Here is a 22,059-nt window from a genome sequence, read left to right as displayed (position 1 = left end):
GGGCCAAGTGTTGTGATGTCATTGGCATTTAATTTGTGAGCCACAGACTTGAAGAGAAAGACGAAACAGACTCATGTTTTGCTGTGAGTCATTTATATGGGTGGCCTTTAAATGGCTGCAGTGACCGTTTTGCTGCCATTTTCAAAGGTACAAGTCTAGTCATTTGATTTATAGGGCCTCAGTGTTTGTTTTGTTCTTATTTTTAAAGGGTCAAGTCATGTGATTTAAAGGGCCTCAGTGTTTGTTTTGGTGTAAGCTTTAAAGGGACAAGTCATGTGATTTAAAGGGCCCCAGTGTTTATTTTGGTGTCATTTTTAAAGGGACAAGCCATGTGATTTAAAAGGCCTTAGTGTTTTTGTTATGTTTTTTTTTTTTTTGCGTCATTTTTAAAGGGACAAGTGTTGTAATGTGATAGGCATGTATTTTCTCTTTCCATTATTACCATGTTTATTCTGCTTACATAACTTATCTATGATTATTTACTTACCACATTGTAATTACCTTAATTGTTTATACTTACCTCCTCAAGGCTGCACATTCACTCAGACTATTTATGTACCATTGTACTTACCTTAGTTGTTCATATTTATCTTCTCAAGGCTGCACATTCACTCAGACTATTTACTTACCATTATACTTACCTTAGTTGTCCATACTTGTCTCCTCAATGCTCCGCATTCACTCAGACTATCTAATTAACTTTGTACTACCTTAATTGTCGATACTTAGCATCTTTGTTGTCCACAGGCGCTGTCACCAGGGTCAGGCCACAGCCAATGCCAGAGGAGGACACCACTGACAGTGAGGATGAAGAGGAAGCAACTGGACTGGCTCCCAAGAAGGCTAAGAGAGGCAAGAAAGATGTGCCACAAAGGACATGGAAGAAAGCGGACATCAGCTACCCTCCACTGCCTGACTTTACCCACCCTGCCCCTGATGCTCTTAGGTCGCCCTTTGAGTATTTCCAGGACATGTTCCCCACAGCCCTCCTGGAGGATATTGTATACCAAACAAACCTCTATGCCCGGCAGAAGAACGTCAACACCACCTTCCAGACAGACATGCATGAACTCATGGTGTTCATCGGCATCTTGCTGTACATGGGGGTCTGCATCTTGCCTTCAATTGAGGACTACTGGGGAACATACACAAGGGTGGTGCAGGTGGCTGACGGAATGTCCTCTAAACGGTTCCGGCTGATCAGATCCCTTCTACACTTCAACAACAATGAGAACCTTCCTGGCACCACTGACCGCTTCTTCAAAGTTCGTCCCCTCTTTGCTTTCCTGAACAGGCAGTTCCTGCAGGTGAAAGCAACCCCAACACAGTCCATCGATGAAGTCATGGTGTCCTACAAGGGCACCAGAGCTGGGACCCTGAGACAGTATATCCAGACAAAGCCGGACAAGTGGGGATTTAAGCTGTTCTGCCGGGCAAGCAATGATGGCTTCATCCATGATATCCTCATGTACCAGGGAGAGACTACCTTCAGCAGCCACCACACTCAGCTCTCCCAGGAGGAGTCACAACTGCTTGTTTCCACCAAGACCGTTCTTGTGTTGGCCAAGACCCTGAAGAAACCTTCTCAGTCAGCTATATATGCTGACAACTACTTCACCAGCATCGAGCTCGTGGAGTATCTGAAGGACAAGGTGGGCTGCCGATTCGTGGGGACGGCGAGGGTCAATCGTGTTGGGCGTGCTCCTCTTATGTCTACCAAGGAGCTGCACAAGAAGACGACTCCTCGAGGCCAATATGACTATTGCTCCACTAACGGGATCCTTGCCCTGCGATGGAAGGACAACAAGAACGTCACGGTCCTGTCGTCTGACGTCGGTGTCGAGCCCGTTGGCAAAGTGAGGAGGTACGACCGTAACACCAAGAAGAAGGTGGAGGTGCCCTGCCCCAACGTCATCAAGCAGTACAACGGGAAGATGGGAGGCATTGACAAGTCCGACATGCTCACCCACCTCTACAAGACCCCCATGCGAGCCAGGAGGTGGTACATGAGGCTCTTCGGGTATGCCCTAGACCTCTGTGTCTGCAATGCCTGGATCTTCTACAAGCGGGACTGTCAGGCCATCGGAGAGGATCCAATGACCCTAAAGCAGTTCAGGCTTGATATCAGCCGCATTGCCCGCTGCCAGAAGACCACGATGTCCAGGATTACGAGGGCATCACCTGACCAGCCAATGTCCATTCCACGTCGGGGGCAAAGGGCCCAACTCCCCAGTGACCAGCAGCGCTATGACAACACAAAGCAACACATGCCCATCTTCGTCAGTAACCGGCAGACTTGCAAGCACTGCTCCACCAAGGTCACAATCCACCGCTCCAGGTGGATGTGCAATGTCTGCCAGATCGCGCTCTGCCTCTCGGAAGACCGCAACTGCTTCATCTTGTTCCACAACCCTCCCGCCAGAGGTGAGCAGCAGCCCTCAACTTCTGCCGCCTCTCCCTGAGCCCGTCTCCCATCCACTGATGTCCTCTGTTTGATTTTCCATGTGTTGGAATGTAAAATCATATATTTTTGCACTTTTTGTAAGAAAAAACATTGAATTTCTCCTTGTGTTTTATTTCAAACAAGCATTATTTTTTAAGAAATATAGAAGAATTTATTGATTGTAAATAATATATTATATTAACAAACTATAAATAGAATTATATGGTAAATTATTTATACCCCATACCGGGCGAAGTAGCCCGGAAGGGATATATATGGTTCCCCGTAGACCGGGCACAATATCCCGGACGGGACTAACATGGTTTCCCGTGAGCCGGGCGGTTAGCCCGCACGGGATACTTTATTGACAGAACATTGCATGCAATCAATGCCTCAAATCAAAAAATGTTCATGAGTAAAAGTGTCTTAGAAATGCATCTAGTTTATGACCCTAAGAGTAATTTTTGATACCTCAAGTATTTCTAGGTGTGCCCGCTAAAGGGTTAAGCAAAGGATTGCCCTGCTTTGTTATACTAAAGGCAAGTTCAAAAGTCCTTGAGTGTCAGTAGTATTTCTCATATTTTGATGTAGGAATTGACAGAAAAAATTGGATGAATAGTATAATGCCTTTAGTGAGCGTGTGGGAGATGAGAGTGAAGGACTCATGCATATGTCTGAGAACACTGTAGCAACTTGTAGCAAAATACAGGGCACAGAAAGGTATAACTGTAATAACATTTATGGTAAAAAAATATATATATATTTCTTTTATTTGAAAATTACTGCCTTATTTATTTTTGTTGACTTTCACACATGAATGTACTTACAACCAACAGAAAGAATCTCTGACTAGAATCTAATTGATACTATAATATTTTTGATATGTAAGAAGGTTATTGGTAGCATGCCAGGGCTCTAGTAACAGAGAATGAATCATCTGACTCAAATATTTGAGTAAGGCATGTTGATTACCTACTCAGAAATCCACTGGCCATGATAAACAGATATACTTATTATTAACTCCCTACAATTAATGTAATGGTATCTGGATCTGAACTTTATCTCTGAATTAACTAGCACATTAGAAACAAGGGTTCTTTTCCTACATGAAAGGGCGCCCTGAGGCCACAACTTTCTTTTGTTCACCTAATTTGTAACCTTTGTGGACAGTGGGCAGCCTCTGGCCATGCTGCTCTCATTCCTCTAGGAATCTAACACATGTATGTATTCGTGTTAATGTATACTTCCTGGTCGCCTGGTTGGCAACGATATTTCTCAGGGATTCTGTTAAAAATGATCCTTTCACTCAATCACTACACTTATATAATTGTACCTCTATATCTCAATTATAACACTATATCTCATTACAAAAAAAAAAAAAAAAAGTGGGGGGGGGGAGAAACATGAACATCACCAACCTGTTAACGAAAATCTCTTCAGTCGAATGACACCTGTAACCCTCGCACAATTCCCCCGGGGCCGGACCAACATCCTATTACTCTGGACCGTGACTAAGTATTCCTAACCTTTATACATTTTTGTGTCTACATATATTTATTTTAGCTGGGATGTTTATAGTGGTATATATAATTCTGGTATTATGGAAACCACACAGTCTTCTGTCTTGTGGGTGCAGAATTTTTGTAGATAGCTTAACCCATTAAACTCCGATGACAAGATTCCTTGTCATTTGGTCAAATAAAACAAAAAATCATAAAACACCAAAATGTTTGATCAAACACCAGAAAAATATGACGTCAGTCCTCGCTTCACGAAGCGAGGACTGACGTCATATTTTTCTGGTGTTTGATCAAACATTTTGGTGTTTTATGATTTTTTGTTTTATTTGACCAAATGACAAGGAATCTTGTCATCGGAGTTGAATGGGTTAAGGCATGAAGCTGGGATTCCCCAGGTTTAGGACAATTATGCCACCCACGTAATGGGTATGTTTTAGTGTAAAGACAGAGGATGTGGAAGGGCTTTGTACTTGTTACTAACTGTGCACTGCTCCTTTGATATGTAAACTTGGAGAATGAAAATATATATATATATATATATATATATATATATATATATATATATATATATATATATATATATATATATATATATATATATATATATATATATATATATATCCTATGATTCCCAGTTGTGTGGAACCACCCACCCCACTGAACTTATTTCTGGATACCTTACATGAACATCATTATGAACAAAATAATGATGTATATAAATGAAAAAATCAAGGCATTACACAACATAGTAACAATAAATATATTGTTTTATGTTTTTAAATGTATCAATTAGTAGTGTGCTACATCATTAATGATTCATAGGATTTGCAATTAATGGTAAAGTGAATTCAAGAGTGGTTTAAACATTAGTGAATCTTACATACATATACCAAAGGCTTTTCCCCCTTTACAGTGAATCTTACAAATTAGTAAGGATGTTGAAACCTAATCTTTGGCAATTTAATGGGTCCACTGTAGCACATGCTAGAAAACTGTCCAATATTTTGACAAATTTGTTTCTTGTTCACCTGTTTAGTCCTGAATGTACCAAAAGACAGTACTTCTGCAGTACCATATTCATTGTTTCATTAAACATCATGAACCTGATGTACCTCTCTGTGGACCTGAAGACATGATTATGATAATGAAGCCTGGATATAAAGGGCATTTCCCACTTTCTGAAGCAACCAAACTTCTTTCCAGTACATTAGATCCAACATAGGAAACGAGACAGTATTGGCAGTCCTGGATGTTTCGATATTCTATGAAGATGAGGAGCTGAACAAGAAGTGCAAAGAGGTGAGCTGGCCTGTTTCATGATGTTATGGCTTGTATTTATTTTAGGTAAAAGCCTACCATGGTATCTCATTACACTTTAGTGACAGATGCATCATGGGGTGCTTGGCATCTGTCTACAGACAAAAGCCTTCTTGATTTAAAATTGTCTGTGATATGCATCAGTATGGAGAAAAGAAGAATGATGTAATACATAGGGGAGCTTTAACCCAAGGAAACCCATAGGATGACAACACATGTGAAAGAGTTAAGTGAGATATGATTTAAAATCCCCCTTTGAGCAGTACACACATACATATACCAAGGGATTTTTCCCCCTTACAAAGTAGCCAAAGTCAAAGGCATAAATCTATTCTCACCCATTTCATTCCTACATATCCCACTCCCATTCACCACTCCTCCTCCCTCCCTCCCTCCCTCTTTTCGTGGCTCCTCCTGGATGACAGGTCATCCCTGCATCTTGCCCACTGCCCTGGGTCAGAAGCAATGCAGCAAGACAGCACATCCACAGCAAGGCCGTTTCATTTAATCAGCAACCCCCCTCTCTGTTCCCTCATAGGACAAGCAGTAGCAATATTCAGAATAAATATAAAAGATCTCAGTCATGGATTAAAGTGGCCATCATATACACCTATCCTTCAGTTTAACAGATAAAAGGAGAGGAATATTTGTCTGATAAATATGATAGATCCAACATATTTCTATGTACAGATGTATACCAAAAGGCCTACTCCCATTTATGAAAAAGGTAGCCAGCCAAGGCATACACCCACCCTTCACTCTTCCTACACCAATCCAACACCCCCTTGTTTTCGCTTTTACCCTACCTCCTAATTAAGTATGAGGGTCTATCCTTGCTCCCCAACCCACTGTCTGGGCCAGAAGCAATGCAGCAAGATGCAGAACCTCTACAGCAGGACCCAAAGATGGTTCATCCCCACTGCTTCATTACATGATAACCCTCCCTCCCTCCTCATCAACTTGTGAGTAATGAGAAAGGACAAGGAGAAATCCTTTCAGCCCACATCAGTTTATCATCCATTCACAACTAATCTCTACTTGCACCTTTTTCTTGCTCTCTCTCCCTTCTCTGTACAGCAGACATTCCTCTTATAACCAGGCAACCTTTCACTTTATCCACCCATTTCATTCTTGGTCTTTGCTTCCACTTCACTTTATCCATTGCTGCCTTCCACATATTTACTGTAATTTGATATCAAGCTTACCAAGGATTGTGAAAATGGAGTCTTGATGTGCCATGATCATGTAATTATGGGCCTCATAAATTTGTTCCAAGTGACTGGATTTTGTCTGTTGCCTCAGGAATCTGATAAATTGAGGGTTGAATGTACAGATATTGCCATCAATAGGTGAGGAGTTTGTGTCAGAAAGTTTTTTGCTTCAATTGAAACTGTCAGTTGTGCCCTATGTGCCTGGGCTGCCAGGCCAGGAGTAGCAGCTTTCAGAAGCTGTTGGACTGGAAATTGTATTCATGTCATGCAAAAAAGATTGAAACTAATGTGCCACAGCAAATGCATACTCTAATTTTGGCAGCCAGATAGTATATGAATGGCACAAATGAATAACTTGGTTGATAGTGATATTGCACACTTGTATAGATAATTCTGTCCTTTGGATTTGTTGATACACTTGCATAAGCTATTTTAATTTGCTTCATAGGTGTTGAATCGTGATCCTGATGCTGTCATGTTGTCTGAAACTGTATCACATCTGAGCAGAACAAATTTGAAGAATTTATTAAAGGATAGCACCATAATGTTTTCTTCTGAGGTTGTCCCTTTCAAAGGACTAATTAGATGGTAAGCACTTGCATTCACCAGTTCTATTTGTTTTATGAAATATATAGTTTTGTATTCATTCATAAGCTCACACATTAATAAGTACTGTGAATGACTATACAACTTATTATATGACAGGGGAAAAGCTCAGCTAGTCCACCAGGAGGAGCCATCAGGTAGTGTTCTTCGAGAGAAGATTGGGGATCTTTTGGAGGAGGTGCGGTTTATGACCATGTCCTGTGATGAGTTTGTTGACAATGTGGTTGACACAAATATTTTTACACACACAGAATGCATTCACATCCTGGGGGCCATTCGGGGGGCTGATCCCTATACCCTCCCAGAAGAGGCCACACCTCTAAGGTTTACTAATAATGGAATGAGGCTAAGGGAGATAAAACAGCTTCCTCATTGTATTTTGAGTAGTTATGAATCCAATGAAAATGCAAGCTATGATCAGTCCTCAGATATTTGCTTGATTGAAAATCTTTCAAGTAATAGGACTATTTATGTTCATTACTTGATTGGAATTAGTGATGGCACCATTAATATATTGGATGATAAAGGTGAAGTTGTAGGTTCAGCAACCTCTGAAATTATAAAGTACACTTTTACAAGGCCTGTTGCCCTTAAGAAGGATAAACTGTATAGAGTAAAGTCATTCCCAAATAAAGAAGTTATTTTCAAGTATTCTAGAGGAAAATGCGAAAAAGAGAATGTAACCTTTTCATGGTCAAAGAGTGCTGAAGTTTTCCTGTATTTCTGCAAGTCACCAAGTAGGTAAGGTTTAGGAAAAGTAAAGGAAACTCCTGTTTGCCATTGTGTATTGCCATTTTGGTGAAGCAATAAATTAATTTTTCAGAGTCTTTTGCAGGAGACCTGTGGTTCTTCAAAAGCTGATCACAGTCAACCGTTTAGACCATAAATCACTTGGTGAAGAGATAGTGCTGTTGTCAGGAAGGGTTGAGCATATGGCAGTAAGTGTAGTATAAGGTGCCCAGTGTCTAATGTGTTGTGGTTTCATTAGGGACTGTCTGTCACCAGGCCAATTTTGCCATGGCACTGTTTTAATGTGGAGTGGTGACCTGAATGTAGATGTACCAATAATATTCTTGCAACCTTTTGAGTCATTTCTCTGGGGGAGTTTATTGAAGTTTAGGATTTAGTGGTTTATTGTTGAGTGCATGTTTTATTGTCTGATTACATATTTTTATGGATGTTTTGTGGGGAACTAGGAACAGGCTATTATAAATATTTGAGTACTGTATTTTTCGAACCATAAGGCACACCCATAATTTGCTATTCCCCGTCCTTACATAAGGCGCGCCAGACCATTGGGTGCACCTGGTCTCGTCATTGGATAATCATGCATATGTGAGTGCATTCAGAACTGAACATTTTCGTTGTTGAATGAGAAAAATCAGTTGGGATTTAGCAAAATTACAAAAATAGATTATACATTTTTTTTATTTTGGTCAGTGAAATCAGACCACCTCCATGGACGGTCTGCCTTGCCAGTACCCCTAAAAAACAACATAAACATGTTACGGGAATTGTGGGGAATAAAACCAACATTAGCAGTTTTATTCCCGGAATTCTCTATTTACTTAAAAACACAAGATTTATTAACAAATGACGGTAAATTTTTAGTTTCAACCATGGGCGCAATATAGCAATAGAAAATTAATTATTAATTTTGTAGATTACAATGTATCAGCGTAATATGCAATTTTGTGAGCGGGAATAAAAAACAAAAAAGGTGCTAAAACAAATTTCGTAAGTAACGAAGTCATGTCGGATGAATGGTACGCCATGTTTGTTATGATAGATGCCAACGTCGAAGAAATGAAAGGATGATAAATTCGTCTAACCTAACCTAACCTGTGTTTAATAAATCATTACCTGCAAATTAAATGTCATCCGGCTTGTCCTCGTTGTCATCATCATGAGAGGGGTTGGTAGGCTTTTCAACCCCTCTCTCAGCTTGCAGGGTATACAAAGTTCTTGCAGCTTGAAGGAATGCATGTATCTCCACTCCATAACATTCCTTCAAGAAAATGTACCTGGCGAGGTACTATTGGAAGTACCAAGGCCGTCAATTGACAGACAACATGATGGCATCCTGATCCTATGCTACCAACTTCGTTCATTAGCATATTTGCTTGTAGCAAGGTATTTTTTATTTTCATTTCTGCCCACAAAATTGCACATTACGTTGATACATTTTAATTTACAAAATAACAATTAATTTTAAATTGCTATATTTCGCCCATGGTCGAAACAAAAAAAATACCCAAATGACTACTGTCTGAGTGGATCAAGACTAGACCAATGCAAAATGGCTGTGTTGTGGACGCTATCATATCATAGCCATGATAGCGTGAATGAATGCGGTGGCATGGACTTGAAAACTGTCGAAGTTTTCACAATTTTCTTGTCAAGATACATGCACCTTGGTTGTAACTTTTTCTAGGCCTATGCACTGTTGCCGTCGGCAGGCTAGCTACAAAACGTGTCAAAATAGTACGTCACTGTCCGAGGCATTTTTTTGCACTGAAGCCACACATAAGGTGCACCTCATGATAAGGTGCACCATCCAAATTTGGCCGGTTTTAAGGATTTTGCCCGCGCCTTATAGTCCAAAAAATACGGTAGATTACTGCTGCTACTGAAGAGAGGATGAGGGGAATGATGGCTTGTGGCTGCCGAATAGAGGCGGCAGGAAATCTATTTTAAACTTCTCACTGGTGGTATTAAAAAAAAAAAAAAAAAAAAAAAATCCAGTGAGATGAATGGGTGGGAATGATTTAATGCCTTTTCCTTTTTGGCTACCTCCCTTGTAAGGGGGAAAAAGCCTTGGTATATGTATGTATGTACTGGTGGTATTTGGAAAACACAAAGTAGTTTTAATTGTTTATATTGATGAAGTAAAGGATTACTCTTTTTTATTTGCTTGATAATTGTATTTATTTCATGATAATTCGTGAGTGCAAACATTAGATATTTAATCATCAAATCATACAGTTAGAAAAAAAAAAGGGGGGAAGGATATGGCTTAACATCACAAACTCCTCCCATCGTAAGGCTAGGATGGTACCTCTTACAGAGGATGGTGCCCCATACAGAGGTCTTTGTAGTTTGGAATCTAATGAACCATGCCCTTGGTTCAACTTTGCTAGTGGCAGGATTCAAACTGCCATCCCCTCGATCTTTCTGCAAGTAATGACGCTCTAACCTGCTCAGCCAGCTGTTGTATTTTAAACATCACAAACATATTTAAACTTTTCATCTCTTTATGTGCCATGTCTCTGCCCCATATAGGGCTGTTGGCACAATAACCTCTTCATACAATCTCCTCTTAGCATACATTCCCAAATGTCTATTTCTCATTACACTCTTTAATCCCCCCAAGGCACTTGCCTCCTTCTCGCAATCTACAATTTACCTCCACTCCCTTTCCTGCCACATGCAACCCCAAGTACCTAAAGCTATCCATTTCTTCCAGCCTCTCTCCTTTAAGACTCACTTCCAATTTGCTGCCATCCTCTCCCCTTATACATTTCATCACCTTACTTATACCCACATTTACCTTCAACTTTCTGCTCTCATACACCTTCCCAAATTCTGACACTGACTCCTCTAATTCCCCCTCTGATCCTGCTACAAGTGCAATGTTGTCAGCAAACAACTGGCTTACCTTCCACTTTTCTCTATATTCTTTAACCATCTCCAATCCCCTGCCCATTACCCTCGCCTTTACCTCACACACTACCCCATCTATGTACATATTGAACAGCCATGGCGACATGACACATCCCTGACATAGTCCCACTTTTACCTCAAACCACTCGCTCTCTCTATTTCTTATTCTAAAACAGGCTCTACTACTCATAAAAACTCTTGACTGCCCTTAACAGCTTTCCTCCTATCTATAGTGCCTTCCTATCCACCTTGCTATAAGCCTTTTCCAAATCCATAAAGGCCCCCAAAAAATCCTTACCCTTTGCTAAGGCTATCTCACATATCTGTCTTACCACAAAAATCTGATTCACACAACTCCCACCTTTCCTAAACCCACAGTGTTCCTCACCAGTTATTCCCTCTGTTCCTGTCCTAATCCTCTTGATCAAAGCTCTCCCATAAACCTTTCCAGCTACACTTAACAAACTGATCCCTCTGAAACTACTACACTCACACTGGCCCCTTTTCCCTTGTAAAGCAGAACTATACAGGCACTCCTCCAGTCTTCTGGCAGACTACCATCCTTTAGACAAACAATAACAATCTCACCAGCCTGTCCACCATAACTGTACCTTCTTCAAATACTCTGCATGACTCAGATCATTTTAATTACTTCTTGTACCTCATCTTTTCTTATTTCTCCCTAATTTTCCTCATCTATCACTGTCATTTTCTTGGCACCTCCCACTGCAACTACTGTTCCTCCCTATCCTCCACATTTAGCAACTCCCAAAAATACTCTGTCCATCTTCCCCTTACCACTGCCTCTTCTGTTATCATCTCTCCATCTGCACCTTTTACCTTTATTTCTCTACTTGATTCACCTCCCCTTCCATTCTTAATTTCCTTCCAAAACATCTTTTCATTACTTTCAAAAACTTCTATTACACTTATCCCCCATTTTACATTTGCTCTCCTTTTTGCCTCCTTTACCTTATGCTTTGCTTCTCTCTCTTTTCTTTTCTTTTCTTTCTTTGTACCTCATATGTTTCTCTCATCCTATTATGTCTGAAAAGTATGGTAGGGGTTACAAGTTTGGATAAAGTGAGAAATGAGTAGGTGAGGAGAGTGGGGGTGGAAGTGGAAAAGGAGATGGGAGATAGGATTGATGAAAAAGGATTGGGATGGTTTGGACACATGGAAAGAATGAGTGAAGAAAAATTAGTAAAAAAAAAAAAAAAAAAAGTGTGGAAGTGAACATAAGGGGGTGACTAAAGCTAATATGAATAGATGGGCTGAAAGTGGTGTTGAGCAAGAAGGGGATGTCTGTCTGTGGTGCATGGAATGGAGTGGGTGGAAGATAGGGGGGTTAGGGAGTGGTTATGTGTGAAAGATATTTTGATGCAAGCTGAAGGGATTTCTCCCCGTCTTCAGTGTTTCTGCATGAGGGGATGGAAAGTGGTGTTGCTGGTTAAATGAAGCTCTCTTGCTGTGGATATGTTGTGTCTTGCTGTATTGCTTTTGACCCAGGGCAAAGGGTGAGATGGGATGACTCATCATTCAGGAGGAGCGAAGATGAGAGGAAGGGAGGGGTGGAATGGATGGGAATGAAATGGGTGGAGTGGATATATGCCTTTTGACTTAGGCCACCTCTCCCTATTGAGACATTCTGACAGGTTGACGTAAGCGGAGTAGGAAACACAGGAGTCTTAGTCTTGAGTTTATTCCTGACAAGTTTCGCAGGTATGCTTTTTTTTTTTTTTTTTTTTTTTTTTAAAGCATACCTACGAAACTAATCAGGAATAAACTCAAGACTAAGACTCCTGTGTTTCCTACTCCACTTATGTCATATATATATATATATATATATATATATGTATATATATATATATATATATATATGTATATATATATATATATTTATATATATATATATGTTTGTATTCTCCAACTGCCAACTTCATTTCTGTTCTTGCATTTTCATAAATGTAAACATTTAATCATGTATTCCCCTTATGATAATCATATGTTATATATCACTAATACATGCACACATACATATACCAAAGACTTTTTCCCCCTTACAAGGGAGGTAGCCAAAACCAAAGGCATAAAAATATTCCCACCCATTCCATCCCTACTATACTGCACCTCCCTCTTATCTTGGCACCTCCTGGATGACGGGTCACTAAAAAAAAAAAAAAAAAAAAAAAAAAAAAAAAAAAAAAAAAAAAAAAATCTTTGACAATATTTGCTTTACTATTGTAAGATTTTTCCTTTAGAAAAAAATTGAGGTTTATTGAGGTTTCTAAATACCTAACGAATCAGGAAACCGTACTGTATTTCATTGCCAATTTTCTCTTTTATCCTTGGGGACAATATTGCACTGAAAAGATGGGATAATTGAGATGGTAAAGGAGAGAGGGTAGAAGAAAGGAGGGAGGGTACAAATAAAGTGAGCACTATTCTTTTGTATGAAGGCAGGAAAAAAAAAATCAGCTAAGATTACATACAATTATCAATGGTTACTGAGTGATAGATTTGAAAAATTCACTAGCATGCAGTAGTTAACATAATCACACTAACCATCTTGCCATTGGTTTTCACAATCTAGGCAGAGCACAAATTACTCCAACAATGAAGCTCATATCTTCATCCAAATCATTATCCTCTAGTTTGATTTCAGTCTTCATGTCTTAACCCATTCAACTCCGATGACAAGATGTCTTGTCATTTGGTCAAATAAAACAAAAAATCATAATAAAACAACAAAATGTTTGATGATCAAACAGCACCAGAAACATATGACATCATCAGTCCTCCTCCTCGAGGAGGAGGAGGACTGATGACGTCATATTTTTCTGGTGCTGTTTGATCATCAAACATTTTGTTGTTTTATTATGATTTTTTGTTTTATTTGACCAAATGACAAGACATCTTGTCATCGGAGTTGAATGGGTTAAATCAATGAAACATCACCAGACCTAGTAATGTGTGGTCCACAGTTTGGATTTAAGAATTTTTCAGATGTTTCACTGTGCAGAATACATGTTTTCATATGGGAGCCAAGACCCTCTGTTACAACTTTGGTGTTGTAACACATTGCCTAGTGCTTCCCATTTTCTTTTGTCTCTTTTTCAGCCCCTTCAGCTATTACTTTTCCCTCACTCTATGGAAATGCTGGAAATCTTAAAGCCTCCAGTAACTACTTCTTGGTATTTTTGCTCCCCCTTCTCCCAGCAACCGTTGTGAGAGTTTAGTGCTAATTGGTTGCAGTGCCTTATTGAGTCTAAGTATCTTCTATTTTAATCGGGAATCTCTCCCCATCTTCCAAGATGTCTTCGTAGGCAAAGTCATCAATGATCAAAGTCATCATGTCTTCATAGGCAAAGTCATCAATGATCAAAGTCATCACAGGTGCTACAATGTTAAAGTTGAAATGTTTCAACTTCTCAATTATTTTGAACTAATTCTCCATATTATATTTTTGTATCCTTGTACTTTGTGATTATGATTGATGCATTTTACCTATGCATTACCATTTTATTTTATTTTCATTGTTTTGGTTGGAGGGTCTGCTTACGTGTTACATACCCCACCCCCCACCTGTGTGCTTGCCACTTCTCCTCTAGGTTAGTTTAAATTAGGCTAGTTAGGATCATGTGCTCCTTTTTCATAACTAGTAACAACCTCACAAGACTATTAGAATTAGGTACCTCAACGTCTGCCTCGTCATCATGCCACATTTCTCATGCAAATTAGGAACTGGAAATTCACCTGCCAAAACAAGGGCATTGCTCTCTGTAGTTGGCACTGGGCGTCATTCCCCTCAGTTGGTGTCTACCCACTATGCAGGCCTCACCCTCCCATTGTTGGCCATCTTGGAACATAATTAAGGAAAGAGAATGTGACTATTTTGTCCAAACATGGAGGAGTTTGGGTGAATTATTGGACAACTAAAGTGAACTGTGGAACTAAAATTTCTCAAAGTGACTGTCTCGTCTCTAGGATGGCCCACGAAAATAGCATGCGATCTCCTGCCATTCTTGACAAAATGAATTTTGAATCCTAAGACATCCCCACACCAGCTGATGGATCACGACGAATTCTAACAGAACCTAAATGAGTGTTTAATTGGATGAGGAAGTCAACAAAGGATAGACTGCAGGTGGATGACGAGGCAGCCTGCAGATGATGACTTGGACCCATATGATTCCCGCCAACACTTTGAAGACATCCCTTTGTGTGAATGCGCTTTTCCTTTAAAAGAATCTACCTACTAGCACTACATCACATCAAGAAAGGAGCGAGGTATTTGTGTCACTTCAGAACGTGCAGGGATAGGAAAAGTTAGGATGTCTCCAACCACATGCATATGTATCTCACCTAGCTAGTTGATAAGTGAATCACTGAAATAATTGTCATGATACATTTATTGAAGATAAAGCTTGTTGAATATCAATTGGATGCCACTGATTGTGGAGACATCTTAAATCATAATAAAATCAGTGTAGTAAGTTCCGTTTAATGAGCCCTAGGACTGTGATTTACATGAGATTGCTCCCCCTTCTCCTCTCCCCCTTTGAGAAACATTTCTCTGGTCCTTCAAGGTTACACGCTCGGCTTGAAGGGAACGTGTGTGGTCCCAGCTGGTGTCCCAAGTTTCCTGGACTTTGGCTCCCAATTGTAGTTATTCCCCTTCACCAATTTCCCAATGTATGAGAATTCTCATGCCCCTCAACCACCCCCTTCTCCTTCCACTGTCCAGGGATTTTGGGACACCCTCCTTACAATAAAACTTTGCGCTACAAATTGCACAGCTAAGAATTTTCTCTTCTATTTGTATTCAGTGAGGCAGGATATGAAGTGGGAACAAGTCCAAAGCCTCTCATTGTTTCATTTGAATGAATCTGAATTTGCTTTTTCAAGACTTGGGTATGAAAATGCTGAGACACAGAAATGACATTTGTGAGGCTTTATACTTGTATGTTTTTGGATATGCATCTTCAGATACCCTGTGTGAGGAAATACAGAATCACAAAGAGAACATCTGGAGGTTTTTTCACTTGAATGTACCAGAAGGTGCCTTTTTGAAGTCCTGATTGGGCAAATGCTGACTCAAAAAATATACACTTGAACAGTTTTTTACTAGTATGTGTTAGAATATGAGATTTCGGATCCTCCAATTGAGAAAAACCTGAATCACAAAGAGAACGCTGTAAATTTTGTCACCTGTATGTGTCTGAAAGTGCATCTTCAGATGTCATGCACAAAAGAATGAAGAACTACAAACTGAACATTTGTGAAGTTTTTCTCTAGTGTATGTGTAAGAGGCTGGTAGACAAGTGAGTAGAGAGGTAGATAGAGGAATAGGTGGCAAGAATTTAATTTTCATGAGTTGGATGTTTGGTAAACAATTGTTCTTAGGTGAAGATATTGCACAAGTTTGCTCCTCATCTAAATGTTTACAAACAGCTGTCGGGGACCCAATTTCATTGTTGTATAATGTTCATTTTATGCTGATGTAACAATATGTAAACTAAGTCAGTGGTGCATTGATTTCGAGATTGCTTGAGCAAGCAGTATTGCTTATGGGGTTTGGAACAGCCTTTCTGATTGGAGAAAGGGTGGAGGAGGAGAAAATTCAATTGGTTCATGAGAGTAAAGTCACGCCCTTAGGGGAGGTACTTAGGTGTAAAAGTAAAGAGAATTGGACTAAAGAAATCACGACATCATTGCGAACTGACCTAGTGAACAAATTGAGGATTGCAGATGGGAGTCCCTTGGCTTGGTGTAACTTGACTAACCAAGTGTATATATTCAGGAAGAAAGGAAAGAAAATTAAGCTCTCTTTTATTCCCCTTTCTTAGAATACTACTACAGAGAATTACTACAAATGAAAACAGAAAGTGACTAGTCATACGTAAAAAGACAGTAATGAAAAGGAAATAGAAAGTGAGAGACATCAAGTAAAAGCACAAAAGAAAGTCGGCCCGTAGAGATGACAACAGAGTGGTGAAAGGGGTCTAGAGAAGGGGACAGGGAAATGGAGTAGGAGTATGTCTCCACGTGTTTTTTCACGCCTACATCAGAAAAAGCAGATGCGCACTGAATATTTGTGAGGTGGTTCACTTGTGTGTGTATGAAGATGCACAGTCAATTCCCTGTTGGAGCAAATGTAGAATAACAAAGTGAACATTTGTAAGGTGTTTGCCAGTATTGTGTTCAGTTGTGCAATTGCACAACTGAACACAATACTGGCGAACACCTTACAAATGTTCACTTTGTTATTCTACATTTGCTCCAACAGGGAATTGACTGTGCATCTTCATACACACACAAGTGAACCACCTCACAAATATTCAGTGCGCATCTGCTTTTTCTGATGTAGGAGTGAGCAAAAGCAGCATTTTCAAGCTAAACATTTTCCAGGTCTTTCACCTGTCTGATGGTGTACTTTCAGAGATCCTCTATGAATGAAATCTGAATTACAAAGTAAACATTTGTATTTACCTAATGGTATTGTATGGGAAGGGGAGTTATTCTTGTGGTGACCCGTCTTTGTATCTCGCAACATCTAGTTTGTTCTTAAATTCTTGTATGGTGTTTGCGCACACTATTGTTTTCTCCAATTTGTTCCAGACGTCCACCACTCTGTGTGGAAAACAGTTTTTTTTCAGATCTCTTCTATAACCATCCTTTTTGAGTTTCTTTTCATGTCCCCTTGTTTTTCTTCTATCCCACTTTAATAAGTCTTCTCTGTATAGGACTTCCATACCTTTCATGATTATGTAAATGGCCAATAGATCGCCTCCTTCTCTTCTTTGTTCCAAGGTTGGTAGCTCCAGTTTAGACAATCTTTGCTCGTATGTCAATATTGAAAGTGTTGGGACCATCTTTATCATTGCTGATTGGATTCTTTCTATTTTCATTTTTGTACTGGGTGTCCATACTTTCACAGCATACTTGGTCTTATCAGTGTAACTAGTATTTTCTTTACCATTACCTCATCCAAGTAATTAAAAATCACCTTTATTGATCTTAGTAAATTGTAGGTTTCTGTGACTATTTTGTTTATCTGCTTGTCTCGGAACATGTCTTTGGTGATGATTACTCCTAGGTCCTTTTCAGAACCAACTTTCTTTACTTCCTTTGCACCAATTTTATGTTGTCCTGATATTCTTTTTTTACTTTTTCCAAATTCCATCATACTACATTTCTTAATGTTGAAGTTCACTTCCCACTTTAGACTCCATTTCCAGACCTTGTCCAGGTCTCTTTGTAGCAATTTACAATCCTTTTCCATACTTTAGTAGTTTTACATTTGCAAAGAAGTTCATGTAACATTCTACACCTTCATCCATGTCATTGACATATATAGCAAACATTATTGGAGCTAGTACTGAAACCTGTGGGACTCCACTTATCATCTCTTCCCAAGTAGAATTTTCATCTCCGAGCACCACTCTCATTTTTCTCCCATGGAAGAAATCTTCCATCCATTTCAATAGTTTTCCATGAATACCTCCTGTTGTTTCAAGTTTTCTTCATGTTTTTTTTTTGTGTGGTACTTTATCAAACACCTTTTGTAAGACCAGGAAAGCACAGTCTGCCCATCTGTCCCTTTCTTACATTATATCTATTAGCCTTGAATAAAGAGATCAAATTTGTGGCACATGATCTTCCCTGTCTAAAACCGAATTGTCTCAAATTTAATATATTGTTCTCCAGATGTTTAGTCCATCTACTTTTGAAGACTTTCTCACAAATTTTAGCTATTGTACTTGTAAGGGAGACTGGTCTATAGTTTGTTGGGTCTTCCTTGTTTCCCCCCTTATATATTGGCACAATAGTTGCATTTTTCCAGTCTTGCGGCACCTTTCCTCCTTTGAGTGAGCAATCTAATATCTTATATATTTTGGCTGTTAGTTCATCTATACATTCTTTTATTATCCAGTTTGCAAATCCATTTGGTCCAGTGATTTTCTGACATCAAGGTTCATTATTTGGTCTCATGTTTCTTTCTGTGTCACATTTATATCATTGGGGGGATCTTTCTGTCCCATCTTCACCCCAATTGTGTATGTTTTCTTTTGTGAAGATGTGAAGTGTTTGTTCATAATTTCAGCCATTTCTATATCTTCTGCATATTCTATGTTCCCTTGATGTAGCTTGACTATTTCCTGTATTTTTTAGCTTACCACTTACATATCTATAGAATAATTTAGGTTGATCCTTACATTTGTCTATTATGTCTTTTTCATAGTTTCTTTTTTCTTCCCTGTGTATTTTTACATATTCATTTCCTAGATTGTTATGTATTTGCCAATTTCCATTTTTTTCCCTATCTTTTCCAAGCTTTGTCTCTTTTATCTTTTGCCTCACGTCACTTTTTGTAATATATATACCATACAAATACCAAAGGCTTTTTCACCCGTACACAGGGCATAGAAATCACTCCCACCCATTTCATTTCCCATATATTAGACTCCACCCTCCTCCCTCCCTCCTATCTTGGCACCTCCTGGATGATGGAACATCCCTGCATCCTGTCCACTGCCCTGGGTGAGAAGCAGTGTCGCAAGACACAGCACATCCACAGCAAGGCCGCTTCATAAATTTGGCGACCCCCCTCTCCGTCCCCTCATGCAGGAAAGGAGAAGACGGGGAGAAATCCCTTTGGGCTGCGTCAATTTTTTTTCTCATACATACTTCCTCATTCTCCATCCCCCACCCACTCCCCCTCATGCATCACAGCCTCATCTATACACAACCCTTCTCCATTCACCCCTATCTTCTGTCCTCTCCCGTCCTTCCTCTACAGACATCCCTCTCTTTTTGTAATGCCCCTTTCACCCCATCCATCCACCTCATCCTAGGACGCCCCCTCATATTCACTCCTTCCACCTCCGCCTTCCACACTTCTTTTACTAATATTTCTTCACTCATTATTTCCATGTGTCCAAACCATCCTAATTTCTTTCATCAACCCTATCTCCCAGCTCCCTTTCCACCACTGCTCTCCTCCTCACCTTCTCATTTCTCACTCTATCCAGCCTAGTAACCCCCATCATACTTCTCAGACACCTCATCTCAAACACATTCAAACTCCTCTCTTCCTCTCTCATGTTCCATGTTTCTGCCCCGTACATTACTGTTGGCACAATCACTCCTTCATATAATCTCCCCTTAGCATCCATTTCCAGATGTCTATTTCTCATTACACTTTTTAATCCACCAAGGCATTTACTCGCTTCTCTCAATCTACATTCTACCTCCACCCACAATCCTCCCTTTACTGTCACACTCGCACCCAAGTATTTGAAACTATGCACTTCCTCCAGTTTCTCACCCTTAATGCTCACTTCCAGCCTACTGTCACTCTCTCCCCTTGTACATCTCATCACCTTACTTTTGCCCACATTTATCTTCAGCTTCCTTCTTTCACACACCTCAAACTCTGCCACCAACTTCCTCAAACCCTCCTCTGATCCTGCTACAAGTGCAGTGTCGTCAGCAAGTAACAGCTGGCTCACCTCCCACTTTTCTCCATTTTCTTTAATCATCTCCAACCCCTGACCCACTACTCTTGCATTCACCTCTCGCACCACCCCATCCATGTAAAGATTGAACAGCCAGGGCGACATAACACACCCCTGACGAAGTCCCACCTTTACCTCAAACCATTCACTCTCTCCATTTCTAATCCTAACGCAAGCTCTACTATCGTAAAAACTCTTGACTGCTCTTAACAGCTTTCCTCCTATCCCATATATCTGCAGTACCTCCCACAGTGCCTTCCTGTCTACCCTATTGTAAGCCTTTTCCAGATCCATAAAAGCACAAAAAACATTCTTACCTTTTCCTATAGCTTTCTCACATATCTGTCTTACCACAAAAATCTGATGTACACATCTCCTACCTGTCCTAAAACCACACTGTTCCTCACCAATTACTCCCTCTGTTCCTCTCCTAATCCTCTCAATCAAGATCCTCCCATAAGCCTTCCCAACTACACTCAACAAGCTGATCCCTCTGAAACTACTACACTCACACTTACCCCCTTTTCCCTTGTAAAGTGGAACTATACAGGCACTCCTCCAGTCCTCCGGCACTCTACCCTCTCTTAAACAAACATTAAAGAACCTCACCAACCAGTCCACCATAAGTGTACCTCCTTTCTTCAGACATTCTGCATGGCATCCATCCAACCCAGGTGCCTTACCTGCTGTCATCATCGTAACAGCTGCTTTCACTTCATCCTTCCCTATTTCTCCTCCATTTTCCTTACTCATCACTCTCATTTTCTTAGCGCTTCCCACTGCAACTACCTTTCCCTCCCTATCCTCCTTCACATTTAGTAACTCCATAAAATACTCTGCCCACCTACCTCTCACTGCCTTCTCTTCCATTATCATCTCTCCATCTGCACCTTTTACCTTTTCTTCTCTACTTGATTCGCCTCCAGCACTTAATGTACACCTTTTTCTGTTTTTGCTTTGGCATCCACTCCTTCATTATAGATTTCCTTTAATATCATCAATTTCTCTTCCACCTGTGTTTCTTCTTTAAGCTCAAGTGATATGTGGTCACTCTTCCCAACTGGTGTCTTGTATTCCATTTTATCCACAAATTCAGGCTCTGATGTAAATATCAAATCTAATCTCGATGGTTCTTCATTATTTCTATACCTGGTATTCTCTTTTACCCATGAAGTCCTTGTGTATTCAGTGGTCATATCCAGTAGTATGTTAACCCCAAAGGTCCTCTCCACCCTTCACTGTCATCTCCCAACATATTTCTTTAGAGTTAAAATCACCCATTATTGCTAAATTTTCTCCTTTTAGCATTTTATTTAACGTATGCCTTGTGTCTTCCAACATTTTGGAATGGTCACTCTTTCCAAGAACGTGTTTTCAGGAGCACATGTATTACCACAGGTTTTCTACTTTTCATGTCACTATTTTCAACTTTTATCATGATCAATTCCATATCATTATATCCTGTGATTCATCACGTTAGCCCTTCTTAGTCAAAAACATGACTCCTCCACCCTATTTTTTCCTCAATGATTATATGAACCTTGTCCAACACAATTTGGTGGTAGTGGACCTTTTAATTTTGTCTCCACAACTCCCATTATGTCTGGTTTTTCTTCTGCCAGATAATCCTATAATTCATCAAATCCTGAAATCAGACCATCTACATTAGTATATGTTACTTTTATTTTTTTCCTTTTCCTCCTTGTTTTATGTTTCCTGTGTTTCCTTTCTCTTGATATACCATTTTCTCAGCCTCAAATCCAGCACTCCCCAAAAAA

General features: G+C 39.8%; 1 protein-coding gene across 1 annotated transcript in view; it reads left to right on the top strand.

The window, feature by feature from the left end:
* The window catches only part of LOC143031096 (BTB/POZ domain-containing protein 6-A-like), a 41,172-nt gene extending 31,335 nt beyond the window's left edge, over nt 1-9,837 (top strand). Inside the window, exons 4-6 of the mRNA XM_076194527.1 lie at nt 5,167-5,262; nt 6,940-7,079; nt 7,197-9,837. Of these exons, the coding sequence (XP_076050642.1) occupies nt 5,167-5,262; nt 6,940-7,079; nt 7,197-7,842 (882 nt within the window). The 3' untranslated portion in view covers nt 7,843-9,837. The remainder of the gene's footprint in view (nt 1-5,166; nt 5,263-6,939; nt 7,080-7,196) is intronic.
* Nucleotides 9,838-22,059: the final 12,222 nt, after the last annotated feature.

Source organism: Oratosquilla oratoria, chromosome 12, assembly GCF_046742065.1.
Source record: "Oratosquilla oratoria isolate Oo_2021 chromosome 12, ASM4674206v1, whole genome shotgun sequence".
In the NCBI taxonomy this organism is placed as follows: Eukaryota; Metazoa; Arthropoda; class Malacostraca; order Stomatopoda; family Squillidae; genus Oratosquilla; species Oratosquilla oratoria.
The sequence above is the reverse complement of the archived record's forward strand: the minus strand, read 5'-3'. Positions and strand labels throughout refer to the sequence as shown.